General features: G+C 33.5%; 1 protein-coding gene across 1 annotated transcript in view; it reads right to left on the bottom strand.

The window, feature by feature from the left end:
- Positions 1 to 27,770, bottom strand: part of EXOC5 (exocyst complex component 5) — a 43,198-nt gene that overhangs the window by 4,133 nt on the left and 11,295 nt on the right. The window contains exons 2-15 of the mRNA XM_028505624.2: positions 23,895 to 23,989; positions 23,160 to 23,307; positions 21,115 to 21,309; positions 20,247 to 20,311; positions 17,852 to 17,880; positions 16,596 to 16,705; positions 14,824 to 14,868; positions 14,573 to 14,713; positions 13,482 to 13,564; positions 12,152 to 12,361; positions 10,730 to 10,877; positions 7,702 to 7,810; positions 4,453 to 4,573; positions 2,714 to 2,800 (exon numbers count right to left, since the gene is read on the bottom strand). Coding sequence (XP_028361425.1) covers positions 2,714 to 2,800; positions 4,453 to 4,573; positions 7,702 to 7,810; positions 10,730 to 10,877; positions 12,152 to 12,361; positions 13,482 to 13,564; positions 14,573 to 14,713; positions 14,824 to 14,868; positions 16,596 to 16,705; positions 17,852 to 17,880; positions 20,247 to 20,311; positions 21,115 to 21,309; positions 23,160 to 23,307; positions 23,895 to 23,989 — 1,586 coding nt within the window. The remainder of the gene's footprint in view (positions 1 to 2,713; positions 2,801 to 4,452; positions 4,574 to 7,701; positions 7,811 to 10,729; positions 10,878 to 12,151; positions 12,362 to 13,481; positions 13,565 to 14,572; positions 14,714 to 14,823; positions 14,869 to 16,595; positions 16,706 to 17,851; positions 17,881 to 20,246; positions 20,312 to 21,114; positions 21,310 to 23,159; positions 23,308 to 23,894; positions 23,990 to 27,770) is intronic.

Here is a 27,770-nt window from a genome sequence, read left to right on the forward strand (position 1 = left end):
TTACTTAACAACTACATATAAAGAATACTTAGGAAAGGGAAAAGAGAGGGCTTACGAAGAATGGCTAAAGTCTGGAAAATCAGGTGAGAAGAACGTGCGTTTCGTAGTCTAGAGACAAGCAGGAGGCTGGGGACAAGTGATACTGAAGACCCAGCTTAGAAATGAAAGAATGGGTTTATAATAGCAAACAATGTTTGAGTTTTATGTTGTCATCCAATAGCAATCAGCCACCCAGTTATGGGAATAAAAAAGACTGCACTGATCCACAGTTTAGGATCTTTAAGACAGTTATGGTTAAAGAAAATGGACTTTAGGGTAATTATGAGTAATTCAAGGGTGGAGCAAGCAATCAAAGCACAATAATGAAGTAAAACTAGGAAAAGAAAAACAGATTAGCAAAAGATGAAGAATTCCTGCTGAGGTCAGAAAACAGAATAGGAGATTATGAGCACTGAGTGGGATTATTCAGGTTCATGGGTTTTGTTACCAATCATAACAAGGTATAACAGCACATGAAAGTAGGTAGCTAAAGTGGAGGTGATTAAGAAAAAGACTTGTGTCACACACATGGAGGTGGAAATAAACCAAGATTTAAAGAAAAACTTTGTGAGCCAGATGCCCAAATCCTCAATAAATTTAGGAAGCTGACATAAATGAGTGAGACACAGCAGCAAAAGGAAAGGGAAGATGATGTGAGCTTCAAAGGCAAAGGAATCTGGCCTAACAGCAGATCGATGCTGGTCTGAGAGTATCAGGAGGAACACAGATGGATGCTGAGTTCACCCCTTGGCTTCGCTGTACATGGGTATAAAGAAGAACTGGAAGTTCGCATTCAAGAGACCACCAGAGACAACTGTGCCTTCAATTACACAACTAATACAGACTTTGAGACAAAGGCTCACATGCAAAGATGAAAAGAAATTACCTAATACATATATTAAAAAGGCAACTAGGATAACTGTATTTCCTATACTTTTGAAGGTTTAACATATTCAACTTCCCTACCTCCCAAATATGATTTTCAGGTATTCTGAGGCAAAGCCAAAAGAAACAAGTTAGTACAAGGGATTTATGTTATAAAAATACATACTTTCTTGAAGTAATGATTATAATGTATACATATACACTTTAATTTTATTTTAAAAAGTTTTGTATATGTATATCATGTGGTCCTAACTAAAAACAAAGGGAGAGATCAGTTTTTAGGATTCTTCTAAGCATTTAATTCTTCAATAAACTAGTCTCAGTAATTAATTCTATAACATCCTTATTTTTCCAATTTTATTCTTCCATTTTATTTTTCTTTCCCTTATTAGCACATACTCTATGGTAGTTCTTGGTCTTAGTAGGAAGTTAACTGAGAGGTGAGGTACAAGTTTGTCACTACTAATAAAGTAAAAATTATTTCTTTGTAATTTTCTATAAATTTTATGTAATTTTAGAGAGAGAGAAACAGAGGGAGAGAAACATCAATGTGTGAGACAAATATTGATTCGTTGCCTCTTGTATGCCCCCAGCTGGGGACCTGGCCCACAAACCAGGCATGTGCCCTGACCAGGAATTGAAGGTGACCTTTCGGTTTGCAGGCTAATGCCGAATCCACTGAGCCATGCCAGCCAGGGTTATTTACTTTTTAATAAAACAGAGTGGATTCCAAGTTTTCTTTATAACAGCACAGTAACTAACCTGCATTCAAATATGCTTTCTTAAATGGAAAAGAAGAATTACAGCAAATAAGAAAGATATGCCCAGACCTAGTAAAAGGGGCATCAGAATGAGCCTCAGCTCTACCAACATTAACTGAGTGATCTTGAGCAAATCGCTTACTTTTTTAAGCTTCCATTTCCTCATCTGTAAAATGGAAAGATATTTCCTACCTAATAAATAAAATAATACAAGCAAAGATCTTTTCACTATGCCTGGCCTAAAGCAAATACTTCATACATGGTAGCCATCATAATCATCAACAAATACATGACCACTATCACCTCAAAAGAAAAAAGAGAACCACTGCTTTACAGTATAAATAGGTAATTACACTATTACAAAATTATTTTGAATGTAGAGTTTGCCTTCACTTAAAAAAGTTACCTTCAGAAAATGTGTGTGTTTATTTACTTATTTATATTGATTACAGAAAGAGAGGAAGGGGATGAGAAAGAGAGGGAGAGAAACATTAGTACAAGAGACAAACATCAATCAGCTGCCACCTGCATGTGCCTTGACCAGGGACCAAACTCACAACTCAGGCACCTGCCCTGACTGGGAATCAATCCTGCAAACTTTTGGTTCATGGGAGGACGCCCAACCAAGCCACACCAGCCAGAGCAGAAAATTAGTGTATTTACTTAAAGCATTTCAGATGTAAGCCTAAAAATTCTAAATGAAAATAAAACCCTCTGTTACATACCATTTTTAAGGAGTTTGAAGAGAGAGTGTGTATGTGCAAGTGGAGGAGGGGATGATTACAAAAAAATGTTTTTTTAAACTAAATCTGGTTTAAAAGTAAATCTAAACACACTGACTTCTAAAAATAAGCTTACAAATCCAATAAAAATAACATTCTAATAAGGATGAAATCAACAGGTAAAAATAAAGTCAAATGGTGAAATGAAAACAGACGTTTTTCTTCCCTGAAAACCATTTTTATGGTGCTATAATTGTTTTTATAATTTTTAAAAATGTAAGAGGAAAAGTAAAACCAACAACTTGCCTATCAATGCCAGTATCCAATTTCATCTCCATTTGTTCAATTATTTCTTTTTTCTTCTGAAGGCATTCAGATAACTTAGGAGAAGAGCTATTGAATGTTTAAAGAAAAAAAATCCCATTAGTAGTCTTACAATTCTAAGTTTTTCATATTCATGTGTGTATTGCTATATACATTTATATAAACACACACATTATTTTAATATGCTCACAAATGGAACAAAACACAAGTAGTTAAGTAATCATAGTTGACCTTGAACAACATAGGTTTGAAATGTGTGGGTCCACTAAGTGGACTTTTTTTTCCCCCAGTAAATACTATATATGTGTTTTCTCTTCCTTATGATTTTAATAACATTTTCTTTAGCTTACTGTAATGTAAGTATATAGTATATAATACATATAACATACAAAATGTGTTAATCTACTATTTATCTTATCAGCAAGGCTTCCAGTCAATAGTAGGCTATTAGTAAAGCTTTTGGAGAGTCAAAAGTTATCCACAGATTTTCGACTGCAGTGGTGGGTGGGGCAGAGTGGGGATAGCGTCCCTAACCCTCTCATTATTCAAGGGTCAACTGTACTTAGTATTCATTATAATGGTCACACTAGTAAAACTTAACCAGTTAATGAAGAAAAGGAAGATTTAGATATGTTACTTTCATCTCTGAGAAGATATCCCTTAAGAATATAAAAATGTGATTTTGAAATTTTGGAGTTGGTTTCTTTGTTAATTAAATTTCTGGTATAATAGTAAGAAAAGTCACAGACTATCACCAGAGACTTAAGACCACAGTAAATTACACTAATTAAAATCTGGAGACTGAAAGTTGTATTTAGCTTTCTTATATTAAAAAACAAACAAAATACCTGACAGTCCTATTTGCCTTCTGATGCTACCTAAATGTCAAAAACACCCAAAATAATAAGGAATGTGCTAATAGTATATGAATTCTTTGCCATGTGGCATTATAGCTCTTTAAAAAGCAAATTTCCTTTCAAAGTGATTCTGAGATCACAAGTAATCTTTATCTTTGAGACTATTTTTGGACTAATTTCTTAGCATATCAATGTTATTAGCAAAATGTCTGAAATTTTACTTTACATACATTCTTCTTAATAACAACAGTACTACACATATAGTTTTATAAAGCAAGTTAACATATACACTACTTAATTTAATCCTCATGTGGTTTAAAAGTTCATATAAATTGATAGGAACATATAAACCAAACCTTACTTAATGCCTCATCAAAACCTATCCTATTAATCTCATAAAAATTTGTATTGATGTCCTTATATGACAAAAAGTGGTTATAAGCTAGAGGTCCTCTTTCACATCAGATGTAGGTTGATGACAGATTCAGTCTTTTCAAATAAACCAAAATTAATACCACAGAAATGAGAGAAAATAGGAGGCAAGGAAGTAGGAAAAGAATCTTTACTTTTTATTTCACACTTTCCTGTCCTGTTTTATGTTATTATTAATATGTATTACTTTTTTAAAAATTTATTTATTTATTTATTTTTATTGTTGTTCAGGTACAGTTGTCTCCATTTCCCCCTGCTGTTCCCCCAATCCCAGCCATCCCCACCTTCCACCCTCGATCCTACCTTCTTTTGGCTTTGTCCATGTGTCCTTCATACATGTTCCTTGACAACCCTTCCCCCTTTTAATATTTAACAAAAAGGTATGTAGAATATTATAATAGTTATTAAAATACCAATAAAAATTTGACTAACCTTATTAGTGGCATAAGGTGGTCATTAAACTGCTTGTCAAAAAGATGGAAAATCGTATTGGCCTGTTGCACAACATCCAGAAAATAGAGATTTGCGTTCCGAGAATCTGAAGAGGGAATTCCTAAAGTTGGAAGGCATGTAATATGTTAGAGTCATACTTGAAGAAGTTCACCTTGGCAACAGAAAAATGAGTGTAGTTTTATGTATACAACATGAACAGAAGTAACTGCTGTTTTAATAAATTAGCAATGATTTCTGTATGTAGAAGAGTAAAATTAAACTTGTTCATCAGGTAACAAAATGTACCCAAAGTTTTCATGCCCAGATTTTCACCACTTACTCAGTCTTCATTATTTGCTGAGATAAACTGAAAAGTAGATCAATAAATGTAACATCTTAAACTATACCTTCTCCTTCCTCTTCCCACTCTCTTGTGCCCAATGATTCACTTGAGCCATGAACATATATCTACCATTTTTCTAATAGCCAGGCCTCTTTATTTCTGAGAACAGTTAAAATAGTTTTCTTACTAGCTTCCTGGTTCAAATCTCTTTATCTGTTATGCCGTAACAACATACTTACATTTATTCATTTCACTCACCATGTTCCCCACTACTACCTCAAAAATATTCGTGCATTTCACTGTCTAGAGAATAAATTCTTAATTTTCAGTATGGTATTTAAGCCACTCCACATTCTGGTCCCCCCAAAATAGAGCTGACCATCCCAAATTTCAATTCTGTCTTTTGTGTAACAGAGTAATAGTAAACTCTTAAGGTCCCCCTAATCCTAGATACTTATGTTTCTAGTTAAAACTAAAAGGTATAAAAGACTAAGAAAAACAGTCACAGCAAATGAGGAAAAAAAAATTTAACACTCAGAATTTTTTATAGGATAATGACTTTTTTCAGTTTTAAAAATGAAAATCAAAGGTGTTTTATTTTCCCACAAAATACAAAATTACCCATCTACAACAAAATTAAAGGCTCCAACACAAACATGCAAGAGAAAAAAGTAAGTCAACACACATGTAGGAAAAATACTAATCTGTGTTAATAACGAAAGACATGAAAATTAAGGTAATAAGTATATATATTTTAATCACTAAAGTATTAAATTTTAAAAAGTAATATTCAATAATATGCAGAAACACTGGTACAGTCATACCTGACTATAACAGTGTAAAATAGTGGGGGAAAAACAGTTTGTATGTATAAAGATTTTAAAAATTTGTACATGCTTTGATCTGGTTATTTCATTTCTGGGATTTTTATCCAGAGAAAATAATTTAAAATAAGGAAAGCACATTAAGTACTACAATTTCATTGTTGCATTATTTATATTAATAAACTGCTGAAGAGGTTCAATATGTCTAATAATTAGAGATGGTTAGTTTTATAATATATACATGTGACAGAATTTTAGATAATCACTAGAAATAATATCAGTAAGTAGTAACTAAATAGATGCATGGAAAATATTTATGAATATAAGGGACATTCTTATTCTACCAGGAAATTTTCTCAGCCCTTCCAAATTGTGAATACTGCTTTTAAAATGAAGAGGCTAGTTTTCCATACTAGCTAAATAACAAATCATTCCTACTATCTGGATTTTAGTTCATGTTACTTTTTTCATTACCTTTTTAAATCTTTATACCTCTAAGGTATTATTATCCTAATACAAATTACCACATTTTAAAGTCATTTGCAAAAGGTAAATATTAAAATACTTGATGTCAAGAGACAGCTGTAATTAAACAAACAAAAAGAATGCAAATGCTTATCCATATCATGAGAGCAACTATACAAAAAATGGGTAACAATAAAGCACACAGTTACTAAATTATAGGTAGTTTTGCTTCAGTGTTAGAAACTTTATGGAATAATGTTATAAACAGTCAATAAATATTTTTGAGTGTCTGCTATGTGCTTTCTAGGTGCTAGACTATAATGGTGAATAACACATATAAGATTCCCATCCACAAGAGCTTATATGCTGTTCTCTGTACTTAAAATACTCTTTCTCCAAATACTCAGTTTCCTCCTCAACTTCATTTAGCTCTCTGGTATATGTCTCCTCAGAGAGACATCCTTCCTAAAAAAGCCCTCTGCCCTTGAATATCCCTTCCCACCTCCCCATTACTACTCTCTATCTATCCCTTATTCAATTTTATTTTTCTTAGTCATTTGGCTACCTTTTCCATAAGAATGTAAGCTCCTTGAGTACAGAAGTAGGCACTTAAGTATGTACTGAATGAATTCTGGTGAATGGAGGTATACATTAAAAGATGAAAATGTCCCTGTGATAAGTGCTATGAAAAAAGCTAACCCAGTGATGAAATGATGAGTAGGCTAGGAGAAGAGGGCTACTTTAGCTAGGGTGATCAGCAAAGGCCTCTCTGAGAAGGTGAGATCTTAGTTGAGATAAGAAAATTGAAAAGCCAGACATGAGAAGAGCTGAAGGAAAAGGACTGGGGATGTGGAAAAGCCAAGTGCCAAGAGCCTGAGTGAAGAAAGAGAATGAAGGCCAGAAACACTAGGGTAACAAGGGGAAATGCCTATAAGGATGAATACGTATGAGGAAACTGGATCAAAAAGCCATGCTTCTATAAAGAGTTTGTTGTTATTTTCCCCGTAAGAGTAATAGGGAGCCACTAAAGGGTCTTAAACAGAAAGATAACTGTTACATGGAGTCAGTAATTTGGAGAGGCAAGAATACAGGGAGACCAGTTAGGAGCAGACAGAGATGGTGTTTAAATTAGAGTGGCATCAGTGGGGATGAAGAAAAGGAGATGAATTTGAGTTATGTTTGGAAGTGTGTATCAGGGTTGAAGAAAAGGAGGAACTGTGGCAAATCCACACTGAATTCAGGACTTGAACAACTGGTAAATAGCAATGCCCTTTAAAGATGTCGGGAAGAATAGGAGAGAAATAAGTTTAGGTGGAAGGTAAAGTGTTTCATTTGGGATATGTTAAATTTGAGATGCACAGTGAACAGGCGGAGAGGTCAAGGAGGCAACTGGATTAATAGGCCTAGAATATAGGGAAGAAGTCATTAATACCCTATTAATGTACAGCTTTCAGCATCTGACAAACCCTTGCATTACAAAAGCTCAGAATACATTCATTGCACTGAACTGAATTTGACATGTAGCGTTGAATATATATAAAACATTACACATTCACATTTAACCACACAGGATCAAAGGAATTTAACACAAATTATAACACAGATAAATATACTTACCAGCAAGTCCTGTTTCCAAAGCATAATCAATATGCTCAATACATAAAAATTCCACAAGAATGGTAAAAATTCTAAAGGCATTCCGTGGTAGATCAGACGGATCAGAGAGCTTTAAAACAAAAACCAAATATATCACATCACAAGTCTACCTTAAAAAAAAGGGCAACTCTTTTTCTTAAGCAATCAACTTTGTATAAGTGGTAGTGAATATTAAGGTACCAAAATAACAACTTAGACTTCTTCCTCCCCATTTCCAGTGCCTCTCTCACATTCATATAATGCTCCATATTCACCTAAAACTCTCCTGGCTTAAACTAGATCAGTGTTTTTTTGACCTGAGAGAGATAACCAACAGAAAATAAAGTGTAATAAAAATCCCTTTTAACAGTAAAACCAAATATAGTTTCATGAAATATACATGAACACATATACATATAACAAAAGTACACTGGGCTGCCCTGACTGGTGTGGCTCAGTGGGATGGGCGCCAACCCACAAAGCAAAAGGTCGCCAGTTCAATTCCCAGTCAGGGCACATGCCTTGGCTTACAGACCAGGTCCTGGTTGGGTGTGTGCGAGAGGTAACTGATCAGTGTTTCTCTTGCACATGGATGTTTCTCTCCCTCTCATTCTCCCTCCCTTCCCCTCTCTCAAAAATAAACAAAATCTCAAAAATAAAACGTACACTGGGCTGCCACATAAAGTGCATTTCTTATTGTGGGGCATAGTCAAAGAAGTTTGAGAACTACCAACTGAACAAAAGCTATTCTAGCAATACTCAAAATAAAAAAAAATACTCTTTATTTTACTGGGGGTGGATTAGAGAAATCAGTAAACTGATGCACTATAAAATATGAAAGGCTCAAATCCCAGCTTCATCACTTCCTGGTTGAGTGAAACACCTGAGATGTTATTTAACTCCACAAAGCCTCAATTTCTTCATTTGTAAGGTGGGAATAATATGAATTATACTTATATCCTAGCCTTGAGGTGAGAATAAAATATGAAAATGGATTTAAAGTACCTTCAGCAGTGTTTAGCACATAGTAAGCAAATAATAATAAATGTTCATTTTTATGTTGATGCTGGTTAACTATTCAGTAAAAGAATTATTAGTAGATAGCTGAAAAAATTAAATCCCTCTTAAAAAGTAAGAAAGTTACCTCTCAACTTCTTATAAATGCTTCCTTCATTATTTATCAATTGATCGTTACCTACTTGTAGTCTCTATTAATGCACCCTGTCAGAGGAATGCTTATTACCTGATATCTACAGCTGGGAGTGAAGTATATAACCCACCTTAAATCTCCTAAGTCTCCATTGGTTATAAATACAGATTTGGTATTACTCAATTCCACTCAGGGTCTTCTTTAATACCATCCAACTTTTACCCTCCATACCACAACCCTCTCTACCACAGCTCCCACCTCCCTTATTTGCTCACAGATGCTCTACAACAGATACCCTTAATAAGCCACAAAGAATACAGAACTATTAAAACATAGTGACAACCCAATTTCAAAAATGTACAAAAACATACCAAAGAATATATATATGGATGGAAAGATGTCAACATCATTAGTTATTAAGAAATTCAAAATAAAACCACAATGAGGTATCACTACACACCCTATTAGAGTATCTAAAAGTAAAAAGACTCATCATACTAAATGCTGCAGATCATGTGGAACAAATGGAACACTCACACACCACTTGTAGGAATGTTGAATGAAACAACAACTTTGGAAAATAGGTAGTATCTGAATGAGTACTACCATATTGTTACTAAGTATATACCAAAGAGCAACTAAAGCATTATCTGCACAGAGACATATGAATGAATTTTCATAGCAAATTCATCCATAATAGTCAAAACACTGGGACCAATCTAAACCATCAATAGGTAAATGGATAAAATGTGGTATATTCATGCAATAAAATAGTACTCAGCAATGAAAAAGAACACACTAATTAATACACACAACATGGATGAACCTCAAAATAACTATACTGGGTGAAAGAAGCGATAATCACATGTATATACTAGAATATACTACAATTGCTCCTATAAAAATAATTCTAGAAAATTAATCAACTCCTTGAAGACATCCTATTTAGCTTCTAAGACTTAGTCATCAAATGTTGCCCTTCTTTTACAAATCTAATCTATAGTGACATATAGCAAATCTGAGGTTGCCTGAGGACAGAAGTGGAGAGAGGGGAACAAGAGCTTATATCAATAAAAGGGCAACAGTGAACTTTTTGGTGTGATGAATCTTTTTATTATCCTGACTGCAGTTATAGCTTCAAAAATGTACACATAATTTATCAAAGTTAAATTGTTTTAATATAGTTTACTGAATGTCAATTATTAATATATCTCAAAGTTATTTTTAAATAAGGAAATAAAAATCAATCTGCTTATTCATTACACTGCCCTTGTTTAATATCCTTTAAAGCTGCCATCATCAACTACGAGGTCAAGTCCAAGTTTCTAAGCTCAGTATACAAAGAGTTTTTCCCTACCTTTTCAACCTCCTTGTATTACTCTTCCCATGTACATTTTAATTTCAAGCATTTTATGCTGCATGACTGATCTTTTATGTCTTTGTACTATTTTCTCTGCCTGAAACAGCCTGCCAGAATCATTTTCTTAAAGATATCCTATTTAGCTTTGAAGATCCAGGCCTCACTACTTTTGCCCCACCCTGTATAATGTTGACAGCTACATGTAGGATGGCCCAAGGCTTTAGAAATGTTTTAACATACTTCAGCATTCATCAAATTAGAGATATTACTGTATCAAATATGTCCATCCACCCACCCTGGCATATGATACCTTAACATTTTTACAAATGTACTTCTAAATCATTTCAAAGTAATTTAGTCCTCTAAAACAAAAGTCCTGTATATTTTTATTATAAAAAGTTGTTCCTAACCAGAGAGCAGATCTGTATGTTAGTATAAACAAGGCAAAACTTAAAATATACAATTATATATAAATAAAATAAATTTATAATTACTCTTACCCTATGACATCTTTCAAAGGCTTGTTTGGTTTCTTGTAGAAGATTAACCACCACTTCTTGGGATAGAAAGGTTTCCCCATGAGTATCGATACTTGGCCCCAATGGTAAGTTGGTACGTTGTCTAATTCTCTCTTTCAAATCTTGAATACTAGAGCATCATATCAATAAATTAAAAAAAGAACACTTCAGTATACACAGATTTCCACTTTAAATACTCAAGCTTAGTACATATCAACAACAAAACTGACCAATAGCCAGGAGACCTAAAAGTTCTAATTCCAATAATTAGTTCTATAAAGAAAGGTAAGCTTTAAATCTCTAAACAGAAGACTGTCCTCTGAAAAATTAGGAGATCTGGAGTCATGATCTCTATTTAAGCTCTACGATTCTGACTCAGTAACCAAAAACTCTGTTCAGTTTTATAGGAAGTAGGCTATTACAAATAAGGTAATATTCCACATAACTAAATGGTCCTGCTTAAAATAAGCTTTAAAATTTTTCTTTTTAAAATATATTTAACCATTTAAACACAACAGTTATAATAATCTCAACAAATATATTGCACATTTCTTCATTATTAAACAGGATATATTAAACATGATTTAGCTTCTCTTAATGACTAAGGATCACTTTAAACATTATATGGTGGTATCATCAGAAGGTTAGACTTCTTTTTTTTTTTGCTCCTAGAACATATAACTCCAGATACTCTTCTTTAATTTTTATGACTGTTCTTTAGTTTTTCTCTTCCTTTATTTGCTACTTCTTTCAGATGTCAATTTTTATTCCTAATTTTAACCTCTCCCTGATCATTATTTAACATACAACAAACTGGGAAATAAGAAACTGAATAGGGTGTGTACACAATTGGACTCTGAACCCTGATTATAAGATTCCAGAGAAGTCATTCTGCTTCCTCCTAGAATCAACTGGGGTTCTAGACAGTTGCAGTCTGGATTAGTGAGGTGCCAGCCCTATAAATCACAAAGTGATTTATAGCAAATCACTTTCTTCAAGTGTGTGAACAATCACAAGTTTTAAGGTACCAATTAATTTTATGCACAAGTCATTAAATAGTTTAGGGTTTCTTTGTTTTTCACACCTACAACAATCAACAACAACAAAAAAATATGTGCCTCCTAGTTAACAGCCTGGAACACTTTACTGAGTTTGAAAATAAAACAGAACCTATAGAGCTCTAGATAGTACTGGTATTATGCTTTACATTTTAATCATATTATGTTAGGTCATTTTCAGCAGGTGGTTCAAGAGACAGGATTTGATCAATAGTATAAACAAACTGGGTTGAAAGAGTTTTTCATAGAAAATTCCAATGGCTCAATATTTGACAAGTTTGTGCAAATATAATAAAGTTCTTAATATATTTAGTCTTATTATATAATATTTAACAGAAACACTCACCCTCCTGTTCCAATGGATCTCTTTTGATGGTTTTTTGAATCATAATAGCGCTGTAGGATCATAGCACTTCTGCTTTTCAAATATCCAGTCTCCACCTCAATATAGTTCTCCAAATAGGAAATGAAAATGGATTTGATAAGCTTCGTCAAGAAAGTCTGTTTATCAGTACCTAAGTTAAACTCCATCAACTTGCTGGAAAGATTGGTGGTTCTTTTCATGGAAGAGGAGGAAAAAAGATCAATATATATTTTAGGTATAGTAACAATAATAAGGAATATATATTTTAACAATGTGACTTTAATAACTTATGTTAAACCACCATTCTTAAAATTTGGTAAGGTACTTATCAGGAAGCAGAGAAGAACTGTATAGGGTTATATAAGGTAGAATGAACATTACAAACAACATTATGGGGTTTTTTTGTTCGTTTCATTTTCTTTTTTTGCAGTTTTTATTAAATTATTGAAGTTAAACTGGTTAATGTGATGATAGGTTTCAAGTGAACATTACGGCTTTGAAAGCTGCCATGAACTCCTAGGGGTGACTAGCAGAAGAAACTGAGGAAACCAGAAGTCTAGAAACGGCAACCAGTGGCACATGGCTTCAAGTGTGCTCTAATGCCATTCGTGCATGGCATGGTACACAAGCCAGAATACTGAGAGGTCTACTCTCTGATCATTCTATTTTACATTTATCCATGTGAACTTTACTCTAATTTTGTTTCTCATTGTTGAAGATAGGCTCATAATAATGTTGTTACTGATAGAAACTTTCAGTTAGATTATGAATACTTTTTAAAACTCGCCTCCCAAAAGGATGACACTGAAGAATAAGCAATAGGGTTGGGTAAAAACTCTCTATGAAGCTTCTGATATAACATGTCTAAGTTTTTAACATTGCCGTTTACAAAAATAAGGACAAATTCTCACATGAGACTTAAGGTGGAAATTGTCATTTTTAAAGAATTTGTCACTTTCTCAATTTCTAAAGTTTTAACTACAGATAAATGTAATTATACTACTTCTTGGAGAAAAAATTAAAGAATAAACTAGCTTACAATTCAAATCAGAAACAAAATTCTCAAGTCTTAGTTTAAAGAATGTAAACAAAGCTTTGTTTCATTCAAGTACATTAATATAAAGCATAATATCCAATCACTTAAATTAATATACTAAGAATACTACAGAACACCAGTCTATATAGCCAAGCATTTAATGCTAAAAGGCATGTTATGTTGCTATCAGTTATTCAAAAATACCTGAAAACTCCCCCATTTTCCAAAAAACAAAATCTAAGGTCTGCTATTATTTTCTAATAATTAAAAATATACCTTGTATATAAATCATAGAGATTTTTGAGATACTGCTCTGCATCAGACTTCCTACATTCTTCTAACTGGTCTTTCACAAAACTCTAAAAAAAAAAAGTCAACATTTTGTCAATTAGGTAAATACTAAATTACATAGCCAAGGTGTATTTTTGTCTGAAATTAACTTCACATTCTTCAAATGTTTTGACTTACAATTCAATGGAAAAGACAACGCACAGAAAACAAGCTTGTAAAAATGTAAGAAAATAGGTTTAAAATTTTACCACTATATTTACGAGCCCACCTATATCAGTCTTGGGAATAAGTATTAAGAATTTCAAAATATCCTTTTTTAAAAATAAATGGCCTGACTCATTAAGTACATTTTTAAAAAATAACAACAAAAACCCCAGAACAAAACCCCATTATACCAATGCAGTCAATTCCTGAAAGCAACATTTACCAACCTACGGTCTTGGTAGCATTAGTGTCCACTGAGACATCGACAGGCATTACTCTGAAGTTGGGAAATGTTATACATTACTCCACCACTTTCAGAGAACCACATACACATTAGTACCTTTAAAGGCTATTTAAGAACCTGATTTGTGTTTTAAAAACACTTATTTAATGTTTCTTAATCCAGTGGTAAACATAGTTTAAGAAATGTTGCTTTAAAGTATAGTGCTGAGAGTAAAAGCTGCAAATTAAATTCCTGTGTTTCTTTCCTTTCAGTTAGTACCCTATTACAAAAATTTTACAGACTGCATTTGTAATTCTTGTTCAATTTCACAAATGCCATCTATTGGTCAAGGTGAGGACCCCCCAAAAATAAAAATCTAAGGGTACCCTTCTATAACCTGTTGCTACTGCTACTGCTACTACTGGTAAAGAAAATTAAAACATGTGCTCTGATGGCACGTAGTGTTTAGCATATTTTTTCCAACAAAATATTTTTTAAAAAGCATGAGGCTATCTTTCCTTTCCCCTTCACTGAATAGGCAGATTACTACTTATGGGCATTAGATAGTAAGATAATTTTTAAAAAACTTTTAAAACATAGAGAAATCATGCATTGCTTTAAGAACTACTTAGTCATTATTTAAAATTACCTGTAGTTTGATTTCAAATACATTTTGAATAAGTTTAGCCAGTACTGTCTCTGGATTACTAAAGATATCTCCAACTTGTTTGTTCACCCGTTGACAGAGTATTGCTGCATCTTCAAATATATCATTTCTCAAATAAGCACCCTAAATAGCAGAGGCATTTTACATAGTGAATACATAATTTTTAAATGGCTTTTAAAACACAAATTAACATAAAATAAAGCGAAATCCAATAAAGTGTGCTGTTATGTTACCTCCTGGCACTGCTTTATATAAACATCAACACAATGGGAATAACCCTATGAAGAAGAAAGAAATACGTTATCACTGTTCTGGTTAAATCATAATAATAATCTCAATAAAACAGGTATTATACAGGGTGGGGCAAAAGTTGTTTATGCTGTGAGTACATGAAACAGAGTTTATTCTTGTATTATTTGTTAGTATTTTCCATACGAAAGACTGCAAATCTACTTTTGTCCCAACCTGTATGTAATAAAGCTATGACTATGTCCTAAGGAGTGACCAATAGTTATTGGGCTTGAAAGAAGAAATGGAGGTATAACTGGTTCTTTATAGTCATTTTACCCAGTCACCACCTAGTTCTTCAAATCTAAAACATGCACACGAGCACACACACTCACAGACTGAAGGTCTTGAGAAGGTTTTATGTATCTACCTTTCCTGTCTTGAATTCAAAGCAGACAGAGTTGTATTTAACTGGCATTCTGGAAATTTACTTTAAATACATTTTTTCCTTCTTACCCGAGGACATATATTTTTTCATTGCTTTTAGAGAGAGAGAAGTGGGGAGTGAGGGGGGCAGAGAGAGAAAGAGAGAGAGAGAGAGAAACACTGATTGGTTGCCTTCCCATACACACCCTAACTGGATATGAGACCTTTTGGCCCACAGAATGGTCCGACCAACTGAGCCACACTAGCCAGGGCATGAATAAAATGTGTTTAAATAAAACAATTTGTCATATTAAGCTCAGTATGAGATTTTTGCTTTTTAGTGAATCATACATATAAACAAGTAAGGTAAGCAATAGAAAGGATTGTCTCAGGAGCCATTCTTTCTTTTTTAATTGAATTATTGGGGTGACACTGGGGTAATAAAATTCTGTAGGTTTCAGATGTACAATTCTATCATCTCCCTAAGTCAAGTCTCCTTCCATCACCATTTATCCCCCTATAACTTCTTCTACCTCCCCCTACCTCCCTTCTCTCTGGTAATCACCATCTGTTGTCTGTGTCTATGAGTTTTTTTAATTTTTTTTATTTTTGCTTTTTGCTTAATCCCTTCACCTTTTCCTACCAGTTCTGCAAAATCAAGAGTCATTCTTAATACTTAGATATAGTACTTAAATGAAAAGTCCAACAAATGGCTTATATTTCCCTAATCTGATATGAATGTAAAGAAACAGACTGAAGGAAGCACTATTTATTTAAGCATTTTGTTTACAGAAATGCATTCCCATATAGGAAATCTCTTCCTAATTCAAATTATAGGAAGACAGTTCCATAATAGAATATTCCTTTGTATTATCACCTGAGATCCTCTGATTTAATTTAAGTCTTTTACTAGTCATATTCTATCTATTCCATGGTTCCTATACTCCACCAGATACTTAAGGTCAAGTCTTCTTGCTTTTGACCTATTTCATATCATGCCTGACTGAAAAAAAATACATTATAAACCAAGAAGGCAAACAATATGATTTTCTATGTCGAACTATATAAAAATTCATATATAGCTTGATATATACTGATATCAAATATATACATTAATGTTTGATAAAATATTGTTATAAACTATAAAATACCTATTTAAATATTGAATACCTAAAATTCAATGTCACTTAAGGAAAGAGATAATGACATGCATATTCACATTATTCAAAACAATAAAAGTGATCATTGTGAAGTCATACAATAGGGGAAAATCAGAGACTATAATATATAGAATTTATATAATCTCCACAGTTTCAAAGACTAATCTTCATTTTTAATTTTTACTATTTACCTTAAAATGAAGTAAAACTGCTGCTACTTCTCTCATTCTGGAGATTTCACCTCTTCTTTGAGCACTAGTAAACTCCTGAATCAGTTGGCATTCTAAATCATGGTATTTACCTAAAAATAAAAAAGAAAGTCACTCAGCTACAATGAGATAGACACAGTATCTAAGTTATTTGCCAGTATATGAATTATTTATAAATATAATGACTACAGATCTATCATTTTTTTTGAAAGAATTAGAAAATAATATGAGATTACAGGCAGCAGAATCTAGACCCTACAATATACTTTGGTATATAAATCTATATTTTTAAGGCACAAAATCTTCCTAAGCTAATAAAACAGCTGAGTTCTCATAGTTTGACTGTTATTTACCACTATTACTTTAAAAAGCATCTGACTGAGAAATACCTCCCAGATGGAATCTCTGAGAGCAAGAGATAGGGAAAATCTTAAAAACCACAGGAAGGGAGAAGACGACTTTGGAAATGTTTACTTGAGTTCAGATGCCTTTACTCTGAACAATGGTGGATTCAACACCAAATTTCACCTTAAGATAAAATGTGATATTTGATTCACTACATTCCTGAGGTTATTATGGTTTTGAATAACTGAACTTTGGACTAATCTATAGTGATCACAAACACTGCAGGTAAGTCCAAGTGCCAACCTTTTTCTAACAACACTTTTTGGGAAAATAGCTCTTTGCACCTTCTATGCAAAATGGCCTCTTAAACAGTGATTCAGGCTATCATGAGAGCCTGCAAATACAGTGGCTGTTCCAGAAACCTAGAATGATCTACCCAAAATATAATCCAAAGATTGGTAAGAATCAAAACTAGTCATATAAGGAATTAAATAGGTACCACAATGCTCATATGAGCTTAGCTTTTTAAAAAAGAACCCACTTTAGAGATATATGTATGAATATAAAACAATCTCCAAAATACATTGTTAAAGTAAAAAAGGAAGGTACAAGTTATTTGTATAGTATGCTACTAATTATTTTAAAATAAATGGGGACAGTAGAACTAAATTTTACACATGTATACATGATTTATGTTCTATGCTTATACACTCAAATGCTCTGGGAGAATACCAAAGAAACTGGAAATGGTTGTTTCAAGGAAGAGCAATCAAACTCAGGAACACGGGGGAAGGGTGACATTGTTTCCACTACCCGTCCTTTTACTAATTTTTTCTCTTATACAATAATTTATTACTTGTTCAAAACAGTTAAATAAATAGAACCCCACTTACTTGCAATTTTGGATTTTACATCTGAAAATCTGAAAGATAAAAACCAATGATGAAATCTGTTAGTTGTGACAAATGTACCAGAGTAATATAAAGTATAAATAAAAGGGGAAACTGAGTTTAGAAATATATGGGAATGCTTTGTATTAAATGTCATCATAAAAAAAAAGGAAAAAAAAAGCCAAAACCAGAAGGCAGAGAGTATTGACAGAAAGCATACCAGGTGACAAAACTAAATTTCAGCAATTCAGATAGGGTAGCTGGTTCTCATTTAGGAAATTCACATTGAATAACCAATTCCCTTTTTAAGCAGGAAGAATTATATGAGGCATTAACAATTCAGTCAGCCCCAAAACTGAGCTATTGTCCCTAGTCATATTCACTTGCATTTTAAATTCACTTTTTATTTGCCTATTTCCTCCCTCTGTTAGGATATTTTCATATAAAGTTCAATTATTATTATTATTTAAAAGAAAAACAATAAACGGTATATACAAATTAATTCTTTTAAAACTAGTACAGAAGCTATAAAAAAGGACCCAGAAATGTGCAGAGTAATCATTCAATCTTTGCAAATTCAGAAACTAAATATCACACAAACCAGACTAGAATTTTTTCAAATCTTAAATATCAAGAGGGATGCATATCATGCAAAATTGATGCTGAGAGATCCTACACAATCAGTATGAAGAGAAAAGAACGTGGCTGGCAGAAGAGATGCCAAAGACAGATGAAAAAAGTAATAAAAATTTAGAATTATCCAAAACTAATATAGAGTCATGTGCCACTTAACAGGAATATATTCTGAAAAATGGTCCATTAGGCAATTTCATTGTTGTGTGAACATCACAGAGTGCACTTACACAAGCCTAGATAGTATGGCCTACTACATGCCTATGCTATATTGTATAGCCTACAGCTTAGCAGAGGCTAAAACAAAACTGTAAGAAGTATATGATTGTATAACTGAGAAGTGGGAGAAGATGAGTATATGCATGTGTGTTTTATAGAGGAAACAGGGGAGAGAGAGGAGTGGAAGGGGTAGCCAACAACTATTATGCACCTATCATGAGTCACACATTTTACCACTTAAGTAAATGGCCCAACTATGAAATGCCATAAAGTTAAAAGAGAGGTTTTTGTGGGTCACTTTAAAAACAATTACTCAACATGCTAGGCAAGTATGAGATTATTAGTAACAGCTAAGTAATAGATGACTATTATTGCTAACACTTTATGAAGACACAGAGTTGAGAGTAAAATAAGATGTATTTTGGGGGTATGTTTGGGGTATTCAATCTCTATGTTTGGGGTATAACAGTCAGGCTTTAAGTATAGTAATAAATTTACATTTTATCTGTACTACAGGATCTTCTAACATTACCAGTAACAGATAAATTGTCTGTCATGTGGGAAGGCATATTTCTTTCAAGATATTCACATGAGGAAACCACTACTACCAATATTTTATTAAAGTATGTGACATTCCATGGACTAAAGGAAATCATGCAAAAATTTTTTGTCTCAGTGAAGTTTTTTTAGGCTAAAACCGTTAATACCTGACTTAGCAATGGCCCCAGGACCTGGTAACTAAAGCAAGGGTTCTTAACCTGAAGTCCCTAGAGAGGAGTTTGCAAATAAGCTAGTGAGTATAAAATTCCATGAAACTGTATACAACAATCTGTGTATCTGGATTTTTTGAAGAAACTTTAGAGCTTTCAATTCACTTTTCTTTTTTCTTTCAAAGAACCCTCACATTTAATTTTCTCCTCACCCAAGGATATGTTTAATGATTTTTAGAGAGAGAGGAAGAGAGGAGTAGAGAGAGAGAGAAACATCAATGTGAGGAACATCGCTCAGCTGTCTCTCTCATATGTGCCCCAACAGGGGATTGAACCCTGAACCTAGGTATGCACACCCTGACCAGGGATCAAACCTACAACCTTTTAGTGCACAGAATGTTCAACCAACTGAGTCACCTGACCAGGGCGCATCAGCTTCCAAAGGTACCTTAGGTCTTTAAAAACTTAAGAACTTTCATCTAGAGATTAGAAAAAAGCAGCTGAATGGTCCTATGCTTAACCTCTCCCTATCTCCTCCCATCTTGGTTGTCAAAGTCCACAAAATTAAAATTCAAACTCTCACTTGAGTAAATTTCAAAACTCTCCCATCATTTTTTCCCCAGAAGGAAAACAAAGGATTGAAACTATTTCAAGGTATATTACTAGGTTTAGAAACTGGAACCATAGTTTTTCATTCAACTACAATATACTATACTTTGTACAAAGGATTTATAAATCCTTGTTGAATTAATGAGCAAAATCATACAGGGAAAAATATAAGTTTATTCTATTCATTGTACCATATATTCAAATTAGCTCTTGAAAAATAAACTTGCCTATCAAAAGGTAACTCTTGGGCGATTAGGTGCAACTTCTGAATGATGTCTGCTGCCTCCTTTATCTGTGAAAAAATAAAAGCAGTCATTTTTAAAAACCCTTATATATAAATAAGTTTATATTTGAAAATAATAATATTCTCCTATATATGCCCACAAACCCTCACCCAAACAATTTTCTTTTAAAATCCACAACAAATAAAAATTTTGAGCAACAGGAATACATCCAGGGTATCACCAATGAGTTAATAAAGCATATATTTGTCATTCTGGCACCAAAATCTTATGATTTTATAATGGTACAATCACCTTCCCAATGAAACCTTCCCTGCAGTTCATTTACTCTGAAAATTTTCAACTCACTGCTTACTGAAAGCAGAATTGTAAGTTTCTTCTGAGTTTATGAATCCAAAAAGGGTAAACAAGATTTAAGAAAATTACTCAGATCATACTGCTGCATATATCCACTTTAAGCTAAGTGAATAAAACAACAAAAATGCCACTTCAACTTATCAATGATTTAGGTCAGACAACCCTCATCCAGCCAAATGTAACTATTCAAAAACTACAGAACTTCTGTTAATATTAAAAATCAGTTACAGAAAATGTTCAACAGCTCAGCATTTCTAAACCACACATAATTTCATAAAGAAAAATGCCAAGCAATCCAATTAATAATTAGAATAAAAATACTTCATCAGCAATCTGTAGGCAAATAACACTAACTTACATTTTAGAACAATAACAACTTTTAAGAAGTCAGCTACCCAGTGATTGAAATTCTTCTCTGGAAAGTAATAATTGCAGTTTAAATTAGGACATTGTTATTAATGCTGTAGTTTGCTTTTATCCTTCTGACAGTGCTTACCTTTTCAGAATTTGTAAAAACATCAGACTTCAATTCTCCATCCAGAAACTCATTAAAGTATTTCATCAATTTCTGAGCCTCTACTGCTCGCTGTCTGGGTGTGTTTACCCCTTCCAACTGGTCTCCAAGGTGACAGACCTTGGTTGCTACATAGCTAATGTGTTCATCTAGTTCTTGGAAATGTTGGAAGGCAACCTAGGAATAAAATGTGCATATGCATAAAATACAATGGCATAACCCAATTTTTATTTATAATACAATGACAGCACCCATAATTAGCTTATAATTTGTATCAAAACTAACACACCAACTCATCACTACTCTCAAACTTATGTAGCTAAAGATAACACAGAAGTTATATAGGAGATGATCTACAAAAACAATTCATGCTCATTTAGATCAGTACATAATCTAAAAACTTAAAAGTTGCAGACTTTTATACTTTTATGTATAAAAGTATATTTTATAGTCTATTAAAATCATATTTTATCATGAATACATTTGTTAATCAACAAGATAGCAAACCAAAGTTCCCAGTACCACTAACTTGGAAACAATTCTGATAACAATGAACTAAGTATCAAAGAGACCAGTTAACTGAACAACTCACTTGCTACTACACTAACATGAGTCATAAAAATGTTAGAAGAGACACTGATTAAAAAGAATATTTAATATATCTTTACTTTAAATATCTTAAGAGCAATGTTAGTATCATAAACAAGGTAAAATATTTTTTGCCCAGTTTTGAAACCAGAAAAGATAATTATTCTACTTATGCTAAGGTACATTACTTCCTAGAATATCCCTTTTCCCAGGGTACACTGACTGTGGAAGATAAAAACTATGTAGCATGAATGCCTTAGAACTGCCAATAACAAAATTGCTGATCATTCAGTATGATACTTTTGTTCTAACCTTAAATTGAGGGAGGAAAGCAGCAAACATGTACGAAGGACTTCCTCTGTGCGAGACACTGTTCTAAGCATGTTACGTGTGTTTATTGTAATTAATTCTTACAACAACCTATTTCATATGTAGATGAAAAAGCTGAGGCAAAGAAAGATTGAGTTGCTTGAGTTTATACAGCTAACATTTGGCAGAGCACATTAGCTTTAGAACTTGTTAGATTAACTATTAATACTATTATTATTACCAAGGGAAAACTGCCTTAGAAGTATTTGGAATCTATCACCTTAACTATTTAAAAAAATTTTATATCTTATGCAATTTACTGACTTTTTAATTAAATATTTTCTTGCAACTATCCTTATGTGAAGGACTCTAAATTAATGAAATCAGAGCAGAGATCAGTTTGTTAATTTCTAACATCAAAGAACAGTCTCCGAGAGACAGCAGAGCTAAACAACGTCCCTCAAACTAATACACTAATAAAGGGAAATCAATTTCTAGATCAGGCCCAGGTTGTGAAAGGCATTTGGAGGTTCCAGATTAAGTGTAGGACCTAAGAAGATTGGTCTATTTAGCCCTAGGACCAGTCCAGTAATTTGTTTGTAATCCAACATGGACTGAGGAAGAATTCTGCACCTACTTTTCCCATAGTTACATTATAATTCTTATTAGGATACACCTGATGACTTTGGTGAAACTTCCCCCACTAGGGTCCCCCTAGAGAAAAACCTCATCCAGGTAACAGTTAGTCTGGTACTACATTGATGATTAAATAAGAATGTAAATCACTACCTAAATGTCCAACCTAACAATGAACCCCCAAAGATACAGGTCTGCTGAAACATCATTCCCAAAACACTGCACTGTTAGAGGGGAAGCAAAGACCACACTGTACTGGATAGCACCCCATCCTAGAAGGGAGTGCTGTGATCCCAAACCAACACTCAGTAGTTAGCCACTGCCAAGAGTGTCTAATAACAATTCACTAAAATTTTATCCAATGGCATGGGAGCACTAGAGAAAAATTCAATAGTTGTTATAATTTGACTAGATTTTTATTAAGAACTTAAAGCTAGAAGGAAATAAAGATATTATAGCTATATAAACTATTCATTGGTTAGCTAAACATTTACCTGATTGCTTTTCTGGAGCTCTTGCACCTTCTTGGCAAATTCCTTGGCTTCTTTCTGACACTGTTGTTCTAGTTTCTCTACTTTCCTTTGAATTCTTTCATCCATTATCTGTAGTTCTTGAATATGATTTACAAATTCTTCTAATAACCTAATAGAGAAAAAGGAGAATATGTATAAACCCATCTGTGATTAATTTTAGGAACTAACCAGTTCATTTATAGTTGTAAATTAAGTATTAATAGAATGATCATGTTAATCTTCTCTATAGCATCTTGTTGGGATCATCTCAGACAAATAAAAACCTCACCTAGAATCTCCATTAACCTCCAAAACAAAACCAGTTTCAAAGAAACAGTCAAAAGGTAAATGTACTATATAAAAATAATATTGTGCATTCCAGGATACATTGACTTTCTGTTCCCCCAATTTATAGCTAAAAACAATACATTTGACGTGTTTTTATTACCAACTCTAATTTATTACTAATTGAAGAAAATATTAAATTATTACATTGTAACAAAATCCCTTCTCTCATACCAGTTAAAATCCTCTAAAATAAAAAGGAATGTAAAGGGGGAAAAAAAATCAGTGCCCAACTTCTAATGTTTATGTCTTTTAATGACCAACAATTAACTGATATCCCTTTACATGAACGTTAAAAGAAATTCTAACAGTCACATTTATCTCAAACACAAATTTGTACTAGATCAGGTCTATGAAAAAAATTTACTTCACCTTTTAGGATCAAAGGCTTCAGATCCCCCTCTAGAGCCTCCTCCTGGGGTTCTCCATACAAGACGTTCAATATACTCATCTGCCACAAAAGGCTCCTAGTTTACAAAATAAATGTTCTTTTAAAAATTTTTATAGAAGATAATACCACTTACAAAAATGAAATAGGTTCTACTATGCGAGAACTTAAAATTAAAGTACTAATACCAATTAAAACATCCTAACAGAAAAGTATGTGAAGGACACAATTTACAGAAGGAATACAAATGATCAAGAAACATGAAAAATAAGATGCAATTTCACTAATAATCAAATAAGTAACATTATCACATTTTTATCTCACAGTGACAAAGTCTTTTTTAATTATATGTAGTGCAGGAAAGGGTAAGCTGAAATTCACACTCTCATTACTGCTAGGAATGTTAATAGGCACAGTATTTTTGTGACTTTTGGAGGGCAATAAGTAATACTTCAGTAACATCAACAGTATTACAAATGTTCTTATACCTTAACCCAGTAATTCTACTTTTAAAATTTTAAGGGAAAAGCAGATATGAACACATAATTTTTTGCAGAATGCTCACTGAATACTACACACATTAAAAAATTTTCTACAGAAATTTTCAACAAAATCATTATTGAAAAATCATGGTAAACTTATAAGGTAAAAAGCTATGTTGCTATTAAAATCATGTTATAAAAAATTTAATGAGAAAAAAGTTCACATAATATCGGATGAAAAGGGCAGTATACAAAATTTTCTAAATGTTCTCAGAAAAAAAAGCAATAATTAAAAAACAAAAAAGAATAGAAGGACCAATCAAAAAATGTTGAAATGTTCAACATCAGTTTAATAATTCATTTTTATATTAATATATGCTAATTTACCTATTTCCCATACTACCAAATTGCAAATGAACATCATATATTGCCTCCCACTTAGCATGTAACTTCAGCTGATAGCATTTCCTGGTGATTCCAGTTTAAATTCTTATACCTGTAAAACTTTCCATTTGTTAATCATACTTTTAAAACATTTTCACTGATAAGCATTCATTGAACAAAATTTCCAGTGTCAAGCACTCTGTTAGGCTTTGGAATAAAATAAGATGTATAAAACATAAATTGTACCTCTGAGAAACTCAGTCTAATAGAAAAAAAAATATATATAAGTGCAATAGTACTTATAAGTAATAATAAGTAAAATTAGTAATAAGTAAAATTAGTAATAAGTAAATAATAAGTAAAATAAAAAATGTGTTCATAAATCTCAGTATTAAAGTTGCTGAATGAGTTGTAACTCAGTAACTAGTTGGGAAATGAAAACAGGGTACTCATTAAGTCAGCAAATGTTCACTGATGACCTACTATGTGCTGGAGAAGGTGGCAGGTGCTAAGAATACAGATGTAAATTCAACAGATAGGATCACTGCAAGGCCTCATAGAAATGATCTTCTAAGAATGCCAATATTAAGCAAGTAATTACAGAAATAACAAATTTCAGTTGTGATAAATGTGGGGGACTTCCAGTCAAGATGGAGGCATAGGTAGACATTGTTTGCTTCCATGTACAACCATAAGAAGAATCACACCTAACCTCAAAACAAAGTAACACCCAGAACTGCCAGAAAATTGAACTGTATGGAAGTCTGACAACCAAGGATTTGAAGAAGACATAGTCATCCAGACAGGTAGGAGGGGGCAGAGACGGGGAGCCAGGGCAGTATGGTAGCAGTGAGGTAACAGTGGCATTGGTGGAACAGGTGGTCTCACATTCACCTGTGGTGGATAAAAATTGGGAGGGATATCTTGGGAGGGAGGGATCCCAGCCCCAGGCGAGACTGCCCAGCCCCAGGCCAGACTGCCCAGCTTTATTTCCAGAACTAGGAAATAAAGCCTCATAACTTCTGGCCTCATAACTTCTAGTGGGGGTTGAGGCAGCGGAAGAAACTGCCAGTCTCTCAGGAGAGTCCATTAAAGGGCCCACACAGTCCTAAAAAGTAGGCAGGCCCACACACTATGGGATCCACCAACAGGGCAGCAGCAGGAGGGGCGGCAGTCTCATACAAGAAGGGGGTGAAGAGAGTGGAAATGGGGTGAGTGCCAAGCAAGCTTCCAGCAGCCAGACAGTAGCACTGTTGCCTCTCTAACCCTTTCCTGACATACAGAGCCACAAAGTAGAGAAACAGGTTGCCCTACCCTGGAGAATACCTAAGGCTCCACCCAATACAACTTAACTGGTACCCTAAGACAACAAATCAAAATTCTACCTAATACATGGAAACAAACACAAGGAGGCTGCCAAATAGAGGAGACAAAGAAATATTGCTCAAATGAAAAAAGAGGACAAAACCCCAGAAAAGAACTAACTGAAATGGAGACAGTCAACCTATCAGATGCAGAGTTCAAAACACTTATGATAAGAATGCTGAGAGAACTGATTGAACACAGTAAACATATAAAAGAAGAAATGAAGGCTACACTAAGTGAAATAAAGAAAAATCCACAGGGAACCAACAGTGAACATAAGGAAGTCAGGGTTCAAATCAACAATTTGGATCATAAAGAAGAAATAAACAATCAGCCAGAACAGAATGAAGAAACAAGAATTCAAAAACACAGGAAGAGAATAAAAAGACTCTAGGACATCTCCAAAAGTGGCAACTTCCAAGTCACGGGGCTGCCAGAACAAGAAGAATAGCTAGAAGTTGAAACTTTATTTCAAAAAATAATGAAGGAAAACTTCCCTAACTTGGCAAAGGAAATCAAAATAGAAGTCCAGGAAGCACAGAGAGTTCCAAATAAGTTGGAGGCAAAGAGGACCACATGAAGACACATCATACTTAAAATGCCAACAGTTAAAGAGAGAATCTTAAAAACAACAAGAGAAAAGCAGAGAGTTACCTACGAAGGAGTGCCCATAAGACTGTCAGCTGATTTCTCAAAAGAAACTTTGCAGGCAAGAAGGGACTGGCAAGAAGTATTTAAAGTGATGAAAAGCGAGGACTTACAACCAAGATTACTCTATCCAGAAAAGCTATCATTTAGAATGTCAGGGCAGATAAAGTACTTCCCAGACAAGGTAAAGCTAAAGGAGTTCACCATCACCATGCCCTTATTATATGAAATGTTAAAGGCATTTATTTAAGAAAAAGATCAAAATACAAACATTAAAATGACAACAAACTCACAGCTATCCACAACTGAATCTAAAAAACAAAAACAAACTAAGCAAACAACTAGAACAGGAACAGAATCATAGATATGGAGATCGTTTGGAGGGCTATTAGTGGAGAGGGGGACGGGGAGAATAGGGAAAAGGTACAGGGATTAAAAAGCATAATTGGTAGCTAAAAATAGACAGGGGGAGGTTAAGAATAGTACAAAAAATGCAGAAGCCAAAGACCTTATATGCACAACCCATGGGAATGAACTAAGGGGGATGATTGTGGAGGGAAGGAGAGTACTGGGCAGAGGTGGGCAAAGGGGGAAAAAACTGGGACGACTGTAATAGCCCAATCAATAAAATATACTTAAAAAACTATGATAAATGTAAGGGAAAGAAAAGTCTTGTATATTTTAAGAGTATACAGAAGTGGGCAAAAGTAGGTGTGCAATTCTAAGTACATGAAACCGTTTAATATATAATAATATATATTATTATAATATATAATATTACAAGTTTATTCTTGTATTATTAATTATTATTAACATACTTTGCCCACCCCTGTGTAAGAGAAACAGAAAGGACAGGAAGATGGTGAGGGACAGAAGAAGAACAGCCAGAAGTGGTACTGCAACAAGTAAACTTTCTGTAAAGGTGATACTAAGCTGACACCAGAGGAAAGAAGAAAATTCAGCCAGGCATAAATGGAATAA

Source organism: Phyllostomus discolor, chromosome 1 (assembly GCF_004126475.2).
Source record: "Phyllostomus discolor isolate MPI-MPIP mPhyDis1 chromosome 1, mPhyDis1.pri.v3, whole genome shotgun sequence".
Classification (NCBI taxonomy): domain Eukaryota; kingdom Metazoa; phylum Chordata; class Mammalia; order Chiroptera; family Phyllostomidae; genus Phyllostomus; species Phyllostomus discolor.